Source organism: Haliotis rufescens, unplaced genomic scaffold (assembly GCF_023055435.1).
Source record: "Haliotis rufescens isolate VD_foot unplaced genomic scaffold, xgHalRufe1.0.p SCAF_11, whole genome shotgun sequence".
NCBI classification, from domain to species: Eukaryota; Metazoa; Mollusca; class Gastropoda; order Lepetellida; family Haliotidae; genus Haliotis; species Haliotis rufescens.
In genome coordinates this window covers 33298439-33321713 of record NW_025963791.1, presented here as the reverse complement: position 1 = coordinate 33321713, position 23275 = coordinate 33298439, and the positions used below count along the sequence as shown (strand labels likewise).

Here is a 23275-nt window from a genome sequence, read left to right as displayed (position 1 = left end):
CTCTTATTCTCACGAGGGTATTGGACATTTTGTGCAGTTACTGTCGAGGGATCAGGTAGTCAGGCAAATTGCTTGATTCATATCATCGCATCCAAATTGCGTTGGTCGATGCTCATTATGTCAATAACTGGATTGTCTGGTCCAGATTCGAATGTTTACAGGCCACCGTCATATAGTTGGAGTATTGCTGAATGCAGCGAATGCGGGATTAATGAAGACAAATGTTTGAATGCTTTTACAATCCTTATTTGGTTGATATAAGAATTCATGTTGCCAACTAAAACAAACACTTAATTTAAGCTAGCTTCTCAGCTGTTTCGTTTTATGTTTCTTCCAGTCTCACACATATATAAATGAGCGTTCACTTGTTTTTCTGTAGGGTCATAAGGGATATTGAAGGAGGAAATCAGTATTTGTAAACGCAGCCTATCGTGAGATAAAAACTCATTCAGCCAGCATATACCTACACATGGAGATGACACTATCTCAATAGATATATGGAAATGAAAACCGTCCGGTAGCAGTAAGTAGGAATATTCCTTCATCACACAGATCCAAACTCGATCAGGGCCATGTATCATTACATCAATAAATCATGAAGGAATAGTAAAACACGTAAATATATACGTTAAATCTCGTGTATTGAAATCAGTAAATGATATCATGCTATAATCAGAGGCTTAACATCAGTAATCATACGAACTGAGGGAAACAAGTAAGAGATTACCTGTAGGGTATCGCACGTGCCACATATGCAGGTTTTGTGTTCATGTAAAACGAAACAAGAGATTATTCAGCATGCAGTGAACATATCTGATACTAACATTACACTCCGCGACAGTATACATGACACTCCGACGTACAATATACATGACTTTTCTTATTTATTTTTTGTAACATGCGGAGGCCCCCAGAAGCCTGTTGGTGTAAGACTGGTATAACACCTACATGTTTCTCGAGATTAAGATGTTTACATTACGGTGTGTTGATCTGCCCGTTAACATTACTTAGAAATACTGGTCAGATTTATATTTACGTTTCATGTTAGAAAGAGTTAATTTATCTGTGGCATATTTCATATCTAAAACATTTGTTGCATGTGAATCACTACAAATGGTATATAGCTGCTTGCCCAAACTCTCCCTCACGCATGCAACCTTTTATTTCTTGTTCTGATATAAACGTCAAACGAGTGTGTGTAACATCTTAGGATATTAGAAAAATACTGTTTAGAGTGTGTACTGTCAGTTTATATTGAAATGTGCCGATCTCTCAAGTTGTTATAGGAATCATCCTGAATTCGACCCAGGAACCTACGTTGTCATCAGTTTTGATCGCTTATGAATCACCACTAGTCGAGATTTCGCAGTTACCTCCCTTGTATGTCATGCGGAAGGGACAGGTTGGCATAGCTGTGTACCTCGGCGGGATTTGGTTATATTCAAGGCATCCAGGACATACAATTTAATCTCACACAGTGCATATGAAGAACTAGTATACCTGTTTATTCAGGACAGCATCAACTTATTTAAGGTATGCGTTTCTTTAATTTAGTGTTATGGTAAACACAAGAAACATCAAAGGAAGAGAAACCGAAAGTAGAAATAGTTGGCCCCAAGGTAATAAAAAAATGTAAAGCACATTGATGTATATTTCTTTTATTATTATGGGTTTTACAAATGTTTCACATTCAGGTAAACGAAGTCATTCGTCGACGTGTAAAAATGACACAATAAAGATATGTTGACTTGGTCCTGAATACTAACGTTCACAGTTACCTCTCTTGTATTGTGACTGTGAGGGGGCGTGTCTACAACCAGTAAATCAAGGCTTGGTTGGTGTTGACGGAGGTGGATTACAGGTCATCAATACAAGACCCTATTGGTAGTTGTTTTAGAGTTAGCTTTCATTATATAAAAACAAATGCACATTTGAATCAATTACGACAGTATACTGCCTCATCTACATGAGAGAAGTTGACATCAAATCTCATCTCACACGATCACTATACATTCATATATTCAGTTTCGGTTCATCTATTCAAGGTAAATCTTTTATTGTGTGGAAAAATGATCAAGCCTGTTCTTATGACAGAAATCATAAAAAAACATAATGTAGGAACATATTTTATGGAAACAATAGTATAAACAAATACATAGACACACGCTTCTGAAACACCTTGTTTGACATGAAGTCAAGATATGTAGAATCTATTATCCCCGTAGCACTATGGACGGGTCGATGTGGTTATTTTTGTGACAAGAAATGATATGTAAACGACTCAATCATGGATTTACAGAGGCGTTACAGCAAACTTAGTGGTGCACACAAGTTCATGATGGAATGGGTTTGGTGTAATGCCGCTTGATGCAGTATTTCAGTTATATCATCGCGTGTCAGCTTGATATGGAAGGTATCCCCGAAGTCGAACTCAAGAAATCTTATTGTCTCAAACACAACACATGTAACGCCATTACAAAATGGAACAACTTCAGCTGAAACTATTTCTTGTAAAAGTGAACAGTTATTTATGTTTTACAGATGGCGACATCCCAGATTGAGAAAGTGAGTGAATTCCTCACCTGTGTGATCTGCCAGGAACTGTACACAGACCCCTGTACACTGAGGTGTGATCACACATTCTGCAGGAAATGTGTCACAGGATACATCCAAACCAGACCAGATGCTGTACAGTCCAAGACGATCCCCTGTGCCTTCTGTCGACAAGATACCAAGGTTCCCCACCCCAGCCGGCCAGTGGAGGAGTGGGCGGGGCAGATCAAACCCAGTATCATTATACAGGGGCTGATTGACACACAAGGTGACGTTATCAAAACAGGTAATGGTTTATTACATTATGAATTACACATTCATTTCACAAACTGAAATCTATTAATAAGAATCATGTTTGTAATGAAGGCATGTTAAAGGGTACTCATTATTTGTTTAAACATGCAGTATAATTACAGTATTGCTGTTAACAGTATGTTCAATGATACCAATTGACTCCACTAAACGACTCCAGAAAATATACATTTGTTACAAACATGACTTAACTGTAATCACAGCATAGACATATTTACAATAAATATTTTGACGTCGGATCACTGCGGGAGACACAAGAAATGGGGTTCACACATTTTACTCATGTCGGGAATCAAACCTGGCTAACACTTAAACCACTAGGCTTCCCCACCGCCCGTGATGATAGTGATCAGAACTGTACACTTATAAGTGTAATTGTACCTGTTGAAACTACATGTACATAACTGGGTGAATGAGTTCAGTTTTACGCCACTGCCAATCATGCCAATATGGGGCTTCCACATCAAACCCATCGGTGTGACAAGCCAACACTTGAACTCCAAGCCTACACCCACCCCCCTTTTCGTGCACTGAAAATAGGTGAGAGGGGGTCATTTTACCTGGATTCTCAATCTTCTAATTTATATAAATATTGTCCTGATATGTCAAATAACTATAGACATGTCCACTTACAGGTTCCGCTTCATGTTGCTCCGTGTGTGAAAAGTTAGGGGAGACAACTCCGGGAGCCTCATGGTGTTCTGAGTGTCAAGTGTCCCTCTGCGAAAGATGTGTCAAGATACATCGTGCAAGTCCAGCATCACATGACCATGAAATATGTGACCTTTCAGGAGAGGTCAAGGTGAAGAGGAGGCGCAAGTTCATATGCAGGGAGCACAAGGATGAGGTTATAAAGCTTGTCTGTAAAGACTGCCACAAAGCTGTGTGTCAGACATGTTATGTTGTTTACCACAGGAAATGTGAGTCTGTCGTTACCATTCAGGCAATGTTGCCAAACTTGAAATACCATTTAAGAAGGCATGCTAAACAGTTATCAAAGAAAGTACATAGAAAAGAAACAATTGTTAAGAAAACAGACGAGAAAATTAGCGGAATTGAGAAAAACAAAATAGCAGTAGAAAATCACATTAAATCTGCTGTTGAGAGAGCCATAGCCAACATCAAGCAGAAAGAAAAACAGCTGATGAAAGAATTCAAGGATATTACAGACAAACAAACTGAGGAACTTAAAGCAGATGTAAAACTTGAAGAGATTGAGATACAGATGTACAGACAACATTGTGAGTTCATTGACCAGGCCTTGGCATCGGACTGTGAGATGGACCTGTATGACGCGTATCAGGCCTGGGAGTCGGGGGCTGTAGAGTTGGGGGATGTCAGGGACACAGACACAGCAGACACACGGAGAATAGATGACATCAGGTTCACACCTGACACTGACAACGTCCAGCACATCCTAGATGACCTACAGCTGGGGAAGATTGACGTCACATACCAGGATCAGGGCACATGTCTGCCGTCTCCAGTGCTGATTGACGTGATAGATGGGGAGATGGCTGGCGATGAGGCGGAGCCTGCTCTACGTGACATCACAGTCCTGGTTGTAAATGGTATACAGACAGTTGTAGTCACTGACTTCAATAACAAGTGTGTGAAATCTTTCTACATTGGAAAAAATCAACCATGTCACAGTAAACTTCCCCTGGATAACTCTCCACGTGGTCTAACACAGTTGAAGGAGAACCAGGTGATGGTTGCTGTCCCTGAATTCAGTGAGATTGTAACAGTAGAAGTGACCCCTGACCTGGTGCTGCTCTCAACCATCACAACAAGCATGGACTACTACAGTCTCGCTGTTCTGAGTCCTTCATCTCTAGCAGCAGGTACTTGGAACTGTGTTGATATCCTGGACATGGCGGGACACGTGCTGAGGTCAGTCACTACACACAACAATGAGACACTGTTTGCCCCCCTCTTCTACATGTGTGTCAACAACAAGGGCAACATACTCGTGTCTGACAGGGGGGAGCAGTCTGTGACATGTGTGACGTCAGAGGGGCATGTTGTGTGGAGATACGCCCCTACTGGAGACAGAGCACTCAGCGACCCTTATGGTATTTCAACTACTACAACTGGAGACATCCTGGTTGCAGACAGTAACAAGGTGATACGGCTGACAGAGACAGGGGGTTATGTCACAGATCATCAGGACATTGGCTGTGATCCATATGGATTGTATGTCGATAGACATGACACACTGTATGTTTGTGGTCGAGGTCAAATACACGAAATCAACTTCATGTAGTCGCATCAACCACTGCATGATTTAAATCATCACTATCCCTGGTGTTAAATGCACTATAACAACTTAAAATGGAATCTTCCGATTTCGGTGTGAATGATGATACCACAGACATTATTTCCACATCATTAACACATCACATTGTGTGTTAAGCAACCTGGTTCTCTTTATTCAATCGCCTCCATGTTCCAGTAAGTACGGTGTCGGCCGGGAAGGCGAAAACCCCGTGGTTTAATTCCAATCTGCTTAAGAGATACCAATACTTCACTCTATTTTTAGTGGATATGATATGGCTTACTTGTTATTGAAGTGCTCAAATGACTTCTTGGACCTGTGGATGGTCACTTGATATATTGTTTAATGACACTAATGAGTTCCCAACTCTTGAGACCATCTGCGGGTTCCCGGGCCGGGTTGGTTACCCGGGGTGTAGATTTGGACTCGTCCCAGCTCCATTCAATAGCATGTTAGGTACGTGGTCCATTGCACCGTGGTCATAGAATGTTTTTACTTTACTAGATAGAAGATAAGGTGTTCCATGTAGGATGTTTGTGATGTCATGAAGTTTGGTTTGTGGAACGTTATGGTGAGCCACTTAATAACAAATAGCTCCTGCATCATACTTGTACGGAGGAACACTTCTACAATTGTGTAATTGTGTCCATATCTATACTGATTATAATAGTGTTGTAGGCATAGTACATTTCATTGTTCAATTGTCAAAAAATAAACCGTAAGTGATTCCATGTTAGTGTTTGGCTAAAAATGAAATTATTGTTTTGCGTCAGCTCCATAATCAGAGACCATAAAATAGATTAAGTTTACTCTGCATAAACTGAAAAAAACATTAGGCCACGCACACCCTCGGATTTGTTTCATGACTGGCTGATAATAAAGTTGGCAGATCTTGTGTTGCACTATTGCGCTGTACAGTGTCATATTTTGAATCGTATACTCTTTGTTTGTGTTAATGACTTAACAGACAGCCTTTGAAGTTGTTATTGTCGCCTTATAAAATGTATTTGCGTTTTATACGCAGATTAACGCATGGTATGCACACAAGTTTCTTTTAGATTTATACCCCCATAAACACAATAAATATTGTTAAGTTAATTCTTAAATAAATAAATTGCAAGTGAGTCCATTTCATTAGATTGGTTAACCTAAAACAACATTAGCCCACGCCCACTAGCGAACTACTTGCTTTGACGTCGTAGGAATTCGCGGTGGCTCGCCCGTAATATGCACAGCCCCCAGTTTAAATAAAATCATCGAAATCATTGAAAGACAACTTCAATTGATTTCTTTTTCTTATTTGTACGGCACACATAATCATTGGATCGTTTTAAAAAGCACTGACACTCAGCAAGAGCAGAATGTATTTTTCAAAAATAAAAAACATGACACTATACCATTGTCTGTCATGTACTTACACCTCCATAAACACAAAAATATTGAAGTCAATTCTTAATCCATAACTGGATTCCACAGGAGGTACCGCTGCATTAAAGTTGCTTCACAATGTTTTGCAGACCAGTGTGACATCGGTTACCATGACGTCACGATCAACTGACATACCATTTTTCTCTGCCACTGAAGCTGGTCAGCTGTACCTTTTTATACACTGGAGACACTTGATATTACTCTTTACAGCTGAAGAGGTTGGAAGAATTCTAAACAGAATCACACCTCGTACACTTCTGCTGTTAGCCATTAGGGCTGGGTTGGATCTGGGTACCACAAGATCACCCGGCCCCGTGGTTAGTCACTTGATATGTTGTTCAATAACAATAAAACTCCATGGCTACACCACAAATCACTAATGTTTCCTATTTCTTTCTGTCGATCCACGTATTCCTTCTGACTTTTATATATCTGAGTAAAGGTAAAGCTTCAGTCAATTTCAGTGTATGCATGATCAGTTCGTTTATACATGTATCTCAAGGGGTTTTGCCAGGGCTACGGTAAAACATTTCTAATCAGGCATTTCTACCCTACTCGAATCCTACAGCAGGTTCCCTGGTCGGGTCAGGCTAGGGTGTAGGGTACCTGGGTAGGGTCAGGTAATAGGGGGTCGGGTACCTGGGTAGTAAATTTGGACTCATCTCAGGCCTAGAAGCCATCTACCTGTCTGTTCAGGTTCGAATTATGTTTTCAACCTGCTTAATGTATGAGTCTGAAATATTATGAGCATATTATGACACTAAAACCAAAGTGTTAGGTTTGAAAAATTGTTTAATATTCTAACAAAGCACATGGTCAAGGAATCTGGAACAATTATATGACGTCTAGTAACACAATTAGATTTGTGCATGCAATTATAATAACTTTTGTTCACGGTATTGTTTACTTGATCTTACGTAAGTCTCCCTATAGCACAGATCCGGCATGGAATGTATCCAAATACTGCACCTCCGGGACAGGTTAAGTCATTGTGCCATCACACACAACTACAACAAAACAACTAAACAGGTGTTTGCATTACGTGCCAAAATGCAAGCAAACCCACCCCAACCTTATCTTAAATTCCCTAACCTTTTCGCCACCAGCAACAATATAACCAGAATCATTTGGACTTCACCAAATTAGATGACAGCTGACCTTACCAATATCTGTGTTCATCTTTCAGACCTAACGTTATCTAGTGCAGGACAACTTTATAGGACAACAACACTCCAATGTTGAAAGTATTGAGAAGTGGATGGCTTTTTTTCACAGATTCAGAGTTTCCATATAATGGACTATAACCTTGACTTGTTTGACTTGCTTATTGGAATCTGCTGAGTAAGTGAGTTTAAATTTAACGTCACATCAGAAAGTTGGAGTATTGTTGCCCTTTTAAAGTCAGAAAGTCAAATGCCTCAAGCTTCATCTATAACAAAGTTAAGATCACTTCCAGGGTCTATAACATATGTTATAAGAGTGTGTTTGAGAAAACAAATTGTGACAGTGTATTAATCCTACACAAGAGACTCACTGTATATGTTGACGAAAACGAACTCATGATAATCAAGACGGGTTAATTAAGGAAGTGACGACTTGTAAAACTAAAAGCTAAAATAGTTCGAATGACTAATTTACGTGTTTACTATGTTAAAATGATTTAGGAAGAGTTAAGACATTAAATATATATTTTATTATTTTTAGCCAACCGGAGATCAAGAAGTGTAAATCATTTTCTAACGGGTCATCCCGCATCCCTCAGAAGAGACATATAGACCAACTGTTTCTATAATATGAATGGATGAGGCGATACGGTAACCGCCTCTAGATACATAGTTGTAGAGAGTGAACTCTGGTCCTACTGTGTGCACAGAACTGCAGCTCTACTTTCGCTGTTGATAGGCTCTTGACATTACAATGCTCATAGGAGAACTGGCAAGGTAATTGCATGTGTCTTTTGTAAACATTCGTTATCGTAGCTCTTGTCGTTGGGAACACCCATTTCACGACCAGACCCTAATACTCGTATCTTCCTTTATTGTATTTCATATATGAAGAGTTTTTATCAATATTGCCTAAAGCTGCAGGAATGATGCATTATCCTTTTTTTCATCTATACACCAGTGTATGTACTGCCTCCATACAACAACCTGTCAGTTCAACGCAATATGTCATGCCAACATAGGACGCTGTAACATTTATGCAAAATATTTTCACAAAAAGTCCCTCGTATTAAAAGTTCCTGTATAATAACTTGATTTGTACCAGTATATAATGGCATGTATAAGTAGCACATGCATATATGTGTTCCCCGTGGAGATCCGTGTTAGAATGGGTCTTCAGCAATCAATGCTTGTCGTATGTGTCATGTCACCGTGTCCTAATTGCCTAGATCGATGCTAATGATGTCAGTCACTGCATTGTTTTGTCCAAACGCGATAATTTACAGACCGCCGTCATGTAACTGGAATAGTTCACAGTGCGAATTTAAACAACAACAACACAAAAACACAGATTGCGAAACATCTGTGTAATAGAGAACAATACATGAGTGTGTTTCCTTATATCATAAATATCATAATTTATATAAGGAAAAAAATTAATTGTTCGACCCTGTAACGAGCATACCAAACGTCGTATATTGCTCATATTTGATATTTAGAATTCGGAGTCACACGAGGGTAATCTTTTTACCCTGTCATGCCATTCTTACAATAATCTCAATCAATGATGTTCAATTTTCCACCTATTTCACTCAACTTCAGAAACCGCGTATGAATATGGATATATGATATGATATCGGAAAAAAACCCTTTTTAAACCTACATCGAACATTCGTCTATAAGTTACAGATCAAGCAGATATTGTATCGATGTATGGAGATTAAAAGTTGTACCTGTTCGCCGATAATTTGCACGTTAATGGGATCGTGATACCAAATATATCGAATAGTTTATTGCATGGATAACACTTTCCATCTTATCAAAAATGCGTATCGCACAAGGCAGAGCTAAAAGCCAAATGTACAATACTGTTATAGGCCAAAGCGTCACTCTCTCCAGATATAAACTGGTGACACAGGACACAGCTGGTAGCCAAATGCACAATACTGTTATAGGCCAAAGCGTCACTCTCTCCAGATATAAACTGGTGACACAGGACACAGCTGGCAACCACATGCACGATACTGTTATAGGCCACAGCGACACTATCTCTCCAGATATAAACTGGTGACACAGGACACAGCTGGTAGCAACATGCACAATACTGATATAGGCCACAGCGTCACTCTCTCCAGATATAAACTGGTGACACAGGACACAGCTGGCAACCACATGCACAATAATATTATAGGCCACAGCGTCACTATCTCTCAAGATATACTGGTGACAGAGGACACAGCTGGAAGCCACATGCACAATTCTGGTATAGGCCACAGCGTCACTCTCTCTCCAGATATGAACTGGTGACACAGGTCACAGCTGGAAGCCACATGCACAATACTGTTATAGGCCACAGCGTCACTATCTCCAGATATAAACTGGTGACACAGGACACAGCTGGTACCCACATATGCATTACTGTTATAGGCCACGGTGTCACTCTCTCTCTCTCCAGGTATAAACTGGTGACACAGGAGACAGCTGGCAACCACATGCATAATACTGTTATAGGCCACAACGTCACTATCTCTCCAGATATAAACTGGTGACCCAGTGCAGGCCTCGTCATCTCTTCTGTGTGTACCTGAGCCCCGTTACACAAAGTGACCTTAGCGTTGAGGTGATTGTAACTCCAATACTTAAAAATACGTAGGCTTACGGTCGTCATAGCGCTCAGATGGAACGTTTTGTGGAACGGGGCCCATTACACTATAACATCCAATGAAATGTTTGAGTTATTTGTTTGTTCAATCGTGTTACCGATTTATGACGTCACTCTTTCTGATAACATGTGCAACCTTTGCATGAAACAAATTACAATCTCATGGAGCTATCCTACATGTCAAGCCGTAGTTGTTATGGCAATATGTACTTGGATTTTACCATAGTATGTTGGCCACTCAGCATTTGCAAACATTGAATAAACAGACATTGTAATACACAGAGAATATCAGGAAAAAGACTCTTTGTTGATGTCTTGCTCAGTGGCTATGTGACCGCCTCCGTGTTCTAGTGGAGGAGCGTCCAGGATTCGAGTCCCGGCCGCGTCATACCAAAAGACGTTAAAAGATGGTACTTGTCATTACCCTGTCTGGCGCTCGGTAATGAGAGGCTAAAACAAGGACTGGTCGGCTCGGAGTCAGTATACTGTGCCTGAGTATTCTTGTTAAATTGCGGCAGGACAGTATCAGCTTGATTGACCAAGTATTTTTGATAGTGAGAGGTTGATTGTTCCAATGAGAAGCAAATGTGGAGGAACAGCGTCTGTGGTCACATGTTGGTGGTATGGTGAGCATTGAGACGCTGGTCGATCTGGGGTATCTAGATGGTACACATTCTCTCACTAAACTCAAAAGGTATGATAGAGCTGAGCCTTTAATACGTCGGTAGGCGATACTCAGGATCTTATGTTCGATCCTTACTGAGGCCGGTATCCAGTGGAGGCGAATCAAGACTGGTGAGATTTAGGAGTGCTTGTTGCGTCATGTGATAATTCGGGTTAAGGTTTACAGAACAGTCTTTAGTTATAGTACAAGGACACCAACTAACCTCAACATTCATCAACTCGATAATACGAAAATGACGAATGCAGATTTAACTGAATATTCCCAACGCTGTCGATTATATGATCTAATACTGACAACTCTTCTCCCAGAAAAAAACACACATACACAAGGCTTGGTGTTAAAATAATTTATTCATTTATACTGACTGTTGCTAGATTTTCAAAATTCAAATAATGACGACAATGTGTGAGCTTTATTGGCATTAATTAAGCCTCATCTCATATTGACACAATAATTCATGTATTTAGTATTAGTTCACCTCTACAAGGTAAATCCTTAATTGTGTGGAAACAAAAACTTTGTTTTTAACAACAGAGCCAGTAAGTTATTTGATAATGAGTTCAATGAGCTTTGCTTAGTGTGATATCAATATATGTAGAATAATGTATTCCTATAGCACTATGTATAGTCATTTTGGGAACACATTTTTATCAGTTTTTGGTTAAATCGTCCAGTTGATTTTACCAGAATATTAAAGTCTGATTTATTGAGAGACTACCCCACTTGCGGCTGAATATATATGTCAAGTCTTATCACAAGAGTGACTCAATTTGAACCGTTTGTTACAATGTGAGACCTGGCTGACTGTCTAATCGTACCCCGACGTCTTGACTCCATGCTCGCCACATCAGCAGCTGTGAGTTTGCCTGTTTGACACAAAAACGCCATCAAATTTGGAACAAGAATTCACAAGAGCGACAATTTCATATATGAACCGTTTGTTACAATGTGAGACCTGGCTGACTGTCTAATCGTACCCTGGCGTCTTGACTCCATGCTCGTCACATCAGCAGCTGTGAGTTTGCCTGTTTGACACAAAAACGCCATCAAATTTGGAACAAGAATTCACAAGAGCGACAATTTCATATATGAACCGTTTGTTACAATGTGAGACCTGACTGACTGTGTCTAATCGTACCCTGGTGAGGTGATTCGATGCTCATGATGTCAGCAGTTGGTTTGCCTGGTCGACACTCTACATATAATACTGATCGCTATTGTGTAGTTGACACGTGATGTTGTTTCGGCATAGAAACAACATTGACTTCTCAGAGACAAACTACACGTTTGACATCGAATAATAGACGTTTCAACATATTAAATGATGCACTCAACACGTGAATAAGTTTGGTGTTATCACTCTTTGAACGGCTTGGTAAGTCCGAAGTGGCTCTCAACAACATTAGTCAGTGTGTGCCAACCAAAGCCAACCAAAGTTATATTTTTTGAACAGTGGAAAAATGATACTTGTGACCTTCAATCTTGTTTTCCAGATGGCTTTATACCAGATTGGGGAAGTGAGAGAATTCCTCACCTGTGTGATCTGCCAGGAACTGTACACAGATCCCTGTACACTGAGGTGTGATCACACATTTTGCAGGAAATGTGTCACTGCATACATCCAAACCAGACCAGATGCTGTACAGTCCAAGACGATCCCCTGTGCCTTCTGTCGACAAGATACCAAGGTCCCCGACACCAGCCGGCCAGTGGAGGAGTGGGCGGGGCAGATCAAACCCAGCATCATTATACAGGGGCTGATAGACACACAAGCTGGCTTTGTCAAAACGGGTATTGATAACATGTGCATTTTAATGTCATTTTGTGTTTTTTAAATACAACGATAACAATTGACTCAAATAAACACCAGAAAACACACATTTATCAATCAAAAGCATGTCTCTACTGTATCCAAAGCACTTGAAGAAAGGTGTACTATATATTTTAGCTATGATACAACTTATTAACATGTTCATTATTAACATTGAATATGATGGGGACATAATTTATATTAATACTAGTATATATATATATCAGTTATTGTGACGAGGTGATCGATAATGCTCTTGAAAACAAAATAGCTAGACATGTCTACAATATGTAAAGGTAATTGTAAGGGAGCAGTCATTTGATGTTCTCAGGGGTTGGGTTTAGGCGGGGATATTATCGAAAAAATATCTTCTCCCAAAAATGTTGTTCAAAAACATAATTATGCTTCAAATTGTTGAAAATAAATTGCCAGTACTTGTTTCTTAAAACAAATTCAGGCTGAAAGATATATATAAATTATTATAATATTTTTTAAGTATCAGTTTCTGTAGCTGGGGCAGAAAATATCTAATCTCAATACAAAATCCCATATCAAAACGTCGGTTTCATTTTGATCAGAACTATAAGCCTGCATAAAATTATTAACAGTGTAAATTTATGGCAGCCAATGTCTCAAGCATCAAACTTTTATTCAAGCATTTTCTCATGCAATTGTTTAAGTTTTCGATCAAACCCTAGGCTCCCAAAATCCACCCCTCTTCCCCACACACAAGAATATCAAATCACCCTGACAAGCCAAGACTTTATCACCAAACCAATACCGGAAGCCCTGTTAATAACTTTAAAACAGAACACTTTTTCCTGAATTTTCTATCTCGTAATTATTGTAAGACAGTTATGATATCTCCATTTACCATAGAAATGTCCACTTACAGATTCCGCTTCATGTTGCTCTGTGTGTGAGAAGTTAGGGGAGACAACTCCGGGAGCCTCATGGTGTTCTGAGTGTCAAGTGTCCCTCTGCGAAAGATGTGTCAAGATACATCGTGCAAGTCCAGCATCACATGACCATGAAATCTGTGACCTTTCAGGAGAGGTCAAGGTGAAGAGGAGGCGCAAGGTCATGTGCAGGGAACACAAATATGAGGTTATAAAGATTGTGTGTAAAGACTGCCACAAAGTCGTGTGTCCGACATGTTGTGTTATTTACCACAGGCAATGTGAGTCTGTCATTACCATTCAGTCAATGATGCCAACTATGAAATACCACTTGAGAAAAAGCGCGGAACAGTTATCAAAGAAAATACTTAGAAAACATACAATTGTTAAGAAAACAAACAAAAACATGAGCGGAATTGAGAAAAACAGCAGCAGCAGAAAAGGATATCAAATCTGTTGTTAAGAGAGCCATAGCCAACATCAAGCAGAAACAAAAACAGCTGATAAATAAAGTCAGGGATATTACAGACAAACAAATTCAGGAAATTAAAGTGGATGTTAAACTTGAAGAGATTGAGACGCAGATGTACAAACAACATTGTGAGTTCATTGACCAAGCCTTGATATCGGACTGTGAGATGGACCTGTATGACGCGTATCAGGCCTGGGAGTCGGGGGCTGTAGAGTTGGGGGATGTCAGGGACACAGACACAGCAGACACATGGAGAATAGATGACATCAGGTTTACACCTGACACTGACAACGTCCAGCACATCCTAGATGACCTACAGCTGGGGGAGATTGACGTCACATACCAGGATCAGGGCACATGTCTGCCGCCTCCAGTGCGAGTTGACACGATATATGGGAGGATTGCGGGCGATGAGGTGGAGCCTGGTCTACGTGACATCACAGTTCTGGTTGTAGATGACATACAGACAGTTGTAGTCACTGACTTCAATAACAAGTGTGTGAAATCCTTCTACACTAGAAACAACTTGGCATGCCACAGTACACTTCCCCTGGGTGACTCTCCATGTGGTGCAACACAGTTGAAGGAGAAGCAGGTGATGGTTGCTGTCCCTGACTCCAGTCAGATTGTAACAGTAGAAGTGACCCCTGACCTGGAGCTGCTCTCAACCATCACAATAAGCAAGAGGTACTTCAGTCTCGCTGTTCTGAGTCCCTCATCTCTAGCAGCAGGTGGAAGCGCCTGTGTTGATATCCTGGACATGGCTGGAGACGTGCTGAGGTCAGTTGCTACACACAACAATGAGACACTGTTTGCCTTCCCCCGGTACATGTGTGTCAACAACAAGGGCAACATACTCGTGTCGGACAGGGGGGAGAGGTCTGTGAAATGTGTGACGTCAGAGGGGGATGTTGTCTGGAGATACGCCCCTACTCGAGACAGAGCACTCAGCTACCCTCATGGTATCTCAACTACTCCAACAGGAGACATCCTGGTTGCAGGCATCAGTGAGGTTACAAGGCTGACAGAGGCAGGGGATGATGTCACAGATCATCAGGACATTGACTGTGATCCACAAGGATTGTATGTCGATAGACATGACACACTGTATGTTTGTGGTGGACGTCAGATACACGAAATCAACTTCTTGTAGTCACATCATCAATTTCATGATTTCAATCATCACTATCACTGGTGTTAAATTCACTATAACAACTCAAAATAGACTCTTGGGGTGTGAATGATCATACAAAGGTGTATCAACAGACATTATTTCCACATCATTACACATCACATTATGTGTTTAGCAACCTGGTTCTCTTTATTAAATCGCCTCCATGTTCTAGTAAGTACGGTGTCGGCCGGGAAGGCGAAAAGCCCGTGGTTTGATCCCAATCTGCTCAAGAGATACCAATACTTCACTCTATTTTTAGTGGATATGATATGGTTTACTTGTTATTGAAGTGCTCACATGACTACTTCGACCGTGGATGGTCACTTGATATATTGTTTAATGAAACTAATGAGTTCCCAACTCTTGAGACCATCTGCGGGTTCCCGGGTCGGGTTGGTTACCCGGGCTGTAGATTTGGACTCGTCCCAGCTCCAGTCAGTAGCATGTTAGGTACATTGTACGTGGTCCACTGAACCGTGGTCATATAATGTATTCACTTTACTAGATAGTAGATAGGGTGTTCATGTAGGATGTTTGTGATGTCATGAAGTTTGTTTTGTGGAACGTTATGGTGAGCCACTTAATAACCAAGAGTTCCTGCATCATACTTGTACGGAGGAACAATTCTGCAATTGTGTAATCGTGTCCATATCAATAATGATTAAAATGGTGTTGTAGGCATAGTACATTTCATTATTCAAGTGTCAAAAAATAAACTGTAAGTGATTCCATGTTAGTGTTTGGCTAAAAATGAAATTATTTTTTTGCGTCAGCTCCATAATCAGATACCATAAAATAGATTTAGTTTACTCTGAATAAACCGACAAACATTAGGCCACGCACACCCTCGGATTTGTTTCATGACTGGCTGATAATAGAGTTGGCAGATCTTGTGTTGCACTATTGCGCTGTACAGTGTCATATGACTTAATAGACAGCCTTTGAAGTTGTTATTGCTGACTTGTAAAATGTATTTTTGTGCTTAAAGGGGTATGCACACTTTGCGTTATATACGCAGATTAACGCATGATATGCACACAATTTGTTTAGATTTATACCTCCATAAACACAATAAATATTGTTAAGTTAATTAATAAATAAATTGCCAGCGAGTCCGTTGCATTAGATTGGTTAACCTTAAATAACATTAGCCCACGCCCACTAGCGAACTACTTGCGTGACGTCGTAGGAATTCGCGGTGGCTCGCCCGTGATATGCATAGCCCCCAGATTAAATAAAATCATTGAAATCATTGAAAGAAAACTTCAATCGATTTCTTTTACTTATTTGTACCGCACACATAATCATTAGATCGTTTTTTATAGCATATTCACTCAGGAAGAGCAGAATGTATTTTTCACAAATAAAAAACATGACCCTACCATAACATTGTCTGTCATGTACTTACACCTCCATACACGCAAAACATATTTAGTCAATACTTAATCCATAACTGGATTCCACAGGAGGTACCGCTACATTAAAGTTGCGTCGCAATGTTTTGCAGGCCAGTGTGACATCATCGGTTACCATGACGTCACGATCAACTGACATACCTTTTCCCTCTGCCACTGAAGCCGGTCAGCTGTACTTTTTACACTTGAGACACTTGATATAACTCTTTACAGTTGAAGAGGTTGGAAGAATTCTAAACAGAATCTCTACTCGTACGCTTCTGTTGTCAGCCATTAGGGCTGGGTTAGGTTGGTCCTGGGTTGGATCTGGGCACCCACAAGATTACCCGGACCCTTAGTTAATCACGTGCTATATTGTTCAATAACAATAAAACACCATGGCTACACCGAAATTCACTAATGTGTCACATTTTTTCTGACACTCCACGTATTCCTTCTGATATTTTTGGGGCGGTCGGGTAGCCAAGTGGTTAAAGCGTTGGCTCGTCACGCCGAAGACCCGGGTTCGATTCCCGACATGGGTACAATGTGTGAAGCCTATTTCTGGTGTCCCTCGCCGTGATATTGCTGGAATATTGCTAAAAGCGGTGTAAAACCATACTCACTCACTCTGACATTTTTATATCTGAGTAAAGGTAAAGCTTAAGTCAATTTCAGTGTATGCATGATCAGTTCGTATACACATGTATATCAAGAGGTTTTGCCAGGCCACCGGTAAAACATTTCTAATCAGGCATTTTCTACCCTACTCGAATCCTACAGCAGGTTCCCTGGTCGGGTGAGGCCAGGGTGTAGGGTACCTGGGTAGGGTCAGGTAATAGGGGGTCGGGTCCCTGGGTAGGGTCAGGTGATAGGGAGTCGGGTACCTGGGTAGGGTCAGGTAATAGGGAGTCGGGCACCTGGGTAGGTTCAGGTAATAGGGAGTCTGGTACCTGGGTAGGTTCAGGTAATAGGGGGTCGGGTACCTGGGTAGGGTCAGGTGATAGGGAGTCGGGTACGTGGGTATTAAATTTGGACTCATCTCAGCCCTTGTAGTCATCTACCTGTCTGTTCAGGTTCGAATTATGTTTTGAACCTGCTTCATGTATGAGTCTGAAATATTATGAGCATATCATGACACTAAAACAAAGTGTTAGGTTTGAAAAATTGTTGAAAACCTTTAAGAATATTCTAACAAAACACACGGTCAAGACATCTGCAACAATTACATGACGTCTAGCAGCACAATTAGATTTGAGCATGCAATTATAATAACTTTTGTTCACGGTATTGTGTACTTGATCTTACGTAAGTCTCCCTACAGCACAGATCCGTCATGGAATGTATCCCAATACTGAACGTCCGGGACAGGTTCTGTCATTGTGCCGTCACACACAACTACAACAAAACAACTAGACAGGTGTTAATTTGCATTACATGCCAAAATGCAAGCAAACCCACGCCAACCTGATCTTAAATGTCCCGAACCTTTTCGCCACCAGCAACAATATATCCAGAACCATTTGGACTTCACCAAATTAGGTGACAGCTGACCTGTTCATCTTTCAGCCCTAACGTTATCATATGCAGGACAACTTTAAAGGACAACAACACTCCAATGTTGAAAGTATTGAAAAGTGGATGGCTTTTTCGCAGACTCAGAGTTTCAATATAATGGACTATAATCTTGACTTGCTTAGCTTGCTTATTGGAATCTGTTGAGTAAGTGAGTTCAAAATGTAACGTCGCATCATAAAGTTGGAGTATTGTTGCCCTTTTAAAGTCAGAAAGTCACATGCCTCAAGCTTCATTTATAACAAGGTTATGATCACTTCCATGGTCTATAACATATGTCATAAGAGTGTGTTTAAGAAAACAAATTGTGACAGTGTATTAATCCTACACAAGAGACTTATTGTGTATGTTGACGAAAACGAATTCACGATAATCAAGACGGGTTAAGGAAGTGACGACTTGTAAACATAAGAGCCAAAATAGTTTGAATGACTTATTTACGTGTTTACTATGTTTACAAACAAATTTGAAACCTCACATCATGGTCAGCCTTCGACGGGCTTCGTCTATCAGGAAACAGGCATTGCTGATGTTTCAGGATATAAACACATACAATGTATTTTCCCATGCTAAAGTAAACAGTGAAAATATAAAATTGGGAACTCCTCATTCAATTTCCACTTTATGCTTGTTCCAGTCAAAATTCCCGGATTGTTATTTCTCGTGAACGTGATTCGTGATGCACCGTGACTACATCATACCCGTGACTACATCATACCCATGACAACATCATAATCATCACTACATCATACCATGACTACATCATACCCATGGCAACATCATACCTGTAAATACATCATACCGGTGACTACATCATACCGGTGAATACATCATACCCATGACTACATCATACCTGTGACTACTTCATACCCATGACTTCATCATACCCGTGACTACATCATACCCACTACTACATCATACCTGTGAATACATCATACCCGTGAATACATCATACCTGTGAATACTTCATACCAGTGACTACATCATACCCATGGCTACACCATACCCTTGACAACATCATAACCATGATAACAGCATACCATGACTACATCATACCCATGGCTACATCATACCCGTGGCAACATCATAACCATGATAACAGCATGCCATGACTACATCATACCCATGGCTACATCATACCTGTGAATACATCATACCCACTACTACATCATACCTGTGAATACATCATACCCGTGAATACATCATACCCGTGAATACTTCATACCAGTGACTACATCATACCCATCATACCCGTGACAACATCATAACCATGATAACAGCATACCATGACTACATCATACCCATGGCTACATCATACCTGTGAATACATCATACCCGTGACAACATCATACCCATGGCTACATCATACCCATGACTACATCATACCCGTGAATACATCATACCCATGACTACATCATACCCATGACAACATTATACCTGTGAATACATCATACCCGTCACTACATCATACCCGTGACTACATCATACCCGTGAATACATCATACCCATGACAACATCATACCCATGACAACATTATACCTGTGAATACATCATACCCGTGACTACATCATACCTGTGACTACATCATACCCATGACTTCATCATACCCGTGACTACATCATACCCACTACTACATCATACCTGTGAATACATCATACCGGTGAATACATCATACCTGTGAATACTTCATACCAGTGACTACATCATACCCATGGCTACATCATACCCGTGACAACATCATAACCATGATAACAGCATACCATGACTACATCATACCTGTGAATACATCATACCCGTGACTACATCATACCTGTGACTACATCATACCCATGACTTCATCATACCCGTGACTACATCATACCCACTACTACATCATACCCGTGAATACATCATACCTGTGAATACATCATACCCTTGAATACATCATACCCGTGACTACATCATACCCGTGACTACATCATACCCGTGAGTACATCATACCCATGACTACATCATACCTGTGAATACATCCTACCCATGACTACATCCTACCCGTGAGTACATCACACCCGTGAAAACATCATACCCATCGCTACATCATACCCGTGACAACATCATAACCATGATAACAGCATACCATGACTACATCATACCCATGGCTACATCATACCTGTGAATACATCATACCCGTGACTACATCATACCTGTGACTACATCATACCCATGACTTCATCATACCCGTACCTACATCATACCCACTGCTACATCATACCTGTGAATACATCATACCGGTGAATACATCATACCCTTGAATACATCATACCCGCGACTACATCATACCCGTGAATACATCATACCCGTGAGTAGATCATACCGGTGACTACATCATACCTGTGAATACATCATACCCATGACTACATCATACCCGTGAGTACATCACACCCGTGAAAAAATCATACCCATGACTACATCATGTCCACTACTACATCACACCTGTGAATAGATCATACCCATGACTTCATGATACCAATGACTACATCATACCCACTACTACATCATACCTGTGAATACATCATACCCGTGAATACATCATACCTGTGAATACTTCATACCAGTGACTACATCATACCCATGGCTACATCATACCCGTGACAACATCATAACCATGATACCAGCATACCATGACTACATCATACCCATGGCTACATCATACCTGTGAATACATCATACCCGTGACTACATCATACCTGTGACAATACCATACCCATGACTTCATCATACCCGTGACTACATCATACCCACTACTACATCATACCTGTGAATACATCATACCGGTGAATACATCACACCCGTGAGTACATCACACCCGTGAAAACATCATACCCATGGCTACATCATCCCCTTGACAACATCATAACCATGATAACAGCATACCATGACTACATCATACCCATGGCTACATCATACCTGTGAATACATCATACCCGTGACTACATCATACCTGTGACTACATCATACCCATGACTTCATCATACCCGTGACTACATCATACACACTACTACATTATACCTTTGAATACATCATACCGGTGAATACATCATACCCTTGAATACATCATACCCGTGACTACATCATACCCGTGAGTACATCATACCCATGACTACATCATACCTGTGAATACATCATACCCATGACTACATGATACCCGTGAGTACATCACACCCGTGAAAACATCATACCCATGACTACATCATGCCCACTACTACATCATACCATGACTTCATCATACCCAAGACTACATCATACCCAAGACTACATCATACCCGTGACTACATCATAGCCATGACTACATCATACCCGTGACTACATCATACCCATGACTACATCATACCTGTGAATACATCATACTCGTGACTACATCATACCCATGACAACATCATACCCGTGACTACATCAAACCAATGACTTCATCATACCCGTGAATACATCATACCCGTGAATACATCATACCCGCGAATACATCAACATGATTTGCCTAACCACTCAAACTTACAAGCCAAGCTTAATTGTATGTGTGAGACCGCCTCCGTGGTCTAGAGGTAGAGCGTGCGCCCGGAAAGCGGAAGGTCCGGGGTTTGATCCCCGGCCGCGTCATACCAAATGACGTTAAAGATGGTACTTGTTGTTACCCTGTCTGCCGCTCGGCATTCAGGAGCTAAAACAAGGACTGGTCGGCTCGGAGTCAATATACTGAGTGGGGTATTCATGTTAAACTGCGGCATGGTATATCAGTGAGCTAGCATTATAAATCGGCATCAGTCCGGTCTAGTACAAGCACACACACACACACACACACACACACACACACACACACACACACACACACACACACACACACACACACACACACACACACACACACACACACACACACACACACACACACACACACACACACACACACACATACACACACACACACACACACACACACACACACACATGTCCAGGCATATATAAGTGCAATAATCTTGGACGCGACGTTAAACACATTTCACCTCATCTAACTGTATGTTAGTTGATTCTGTAATGCGATTTGGAAAGTCCGTTATTGACAGCGATTACTGACTCAGTCATACGGGCGAGTGCACACATTCCTGAGTGGACTCGCCTGGCCGGGTACGTTAGGGTGTGTATGAAGTTTACCCCCAGAGACACGACATTCAACCGAGACGGGACGCATCAGCGCGCCTAGGGTATAGTTTGTTAATGGGAAATGCTGATAAACTGTGCCATTGATGGAGAGGGTGTGATTGCTCTAAGTTATGCTTCCAGGTTAGTTAAGTTACTTAGTTACATGGATTATTGATACAACAGGATATTGATCATGTATAAAGACAGTGATGTGTAATTTATGTACAGTTTCATATTAACATGGCTATAGTATGGCTTTTTTGTTTTAAGGATGACTGGTGATTCGGTTGGACAACGTCAACCTACTCATACTCTTCAATACCGCAAGACCATTTGCTACCCACAATGATATATTGTTAACTTGGCATGTGCAGTGTTCTGCAAAACACGTGCACGTTGTGAAAAAATGTGTCTTCATACTTTAGTATTTTGACACCATGATATTGTGATGTTGTATGTTTCAGATAAGATCTCTCTTTTGGTGTTGATTTGGACTTGCTACACAGTGGGTGATGGTACGTTGGCCACTATATATCTTAACCTAACACACTGAGGCTGTAATGTGGCTAATAATTATCTTTTAAATATTTTCACGGATATAATACATGTAAAAAATAATGTCCAATACACTTCCATAATTTCACTTGTTCCAAATGTTCTCGTGTATTTCAAGTGAACAACTGACGTGCCTTTGCAT

At 40.7% G+C, this 23275-nt stretch overlaps 2 protein-coding genes across 5 annotated transcripts in view; both read left to right on the top strand.

The window, feature by feature from the left end:
• LOC124151241 overlaps positions 1–23275 on the top strand; it is a 42379-nt gene that overhangs the window by 12046 nt on the left and 7058 nt on the right. For 2 of the 4 annotated variants that reach the window (XM_048392620.1, XM_048392619.1), the window contains exons 6-8: positions 2542–2839; positions 3501–3785; positions 23043–23093. In XM_048392620.1, the coding sequence (XP_048248577.1) occupies positions 2542–2839; positions 3501–3785; positions 23043–23093 (634 nt within the window). Of the gene's footprint in view, positions 1–2541; positions 2840–3500; positions 6268–23042; positions 23094–23275 lie in introns of those variants that run through there. The other 2 variants (XM_048392618.1, XM_048392617.1) reach the window with 1 other exon arrangement.
• On the top strand, positions 12579–16820 carry LOC124132501. The gene is made up of 2 exons (XM_048392631.1): positions 12579–12872; positions 13787–16820. Exon 2 carries the CDS (start codon positions 14375–14377, stop codon positions 15413–15415), a length of 1041 nt encoding a protein of 346 aa, XP_048248588.1. The 5' UTR covers positions 12579–12872; positions 13787–14374; the 3' UTR covers positions 15416–16820.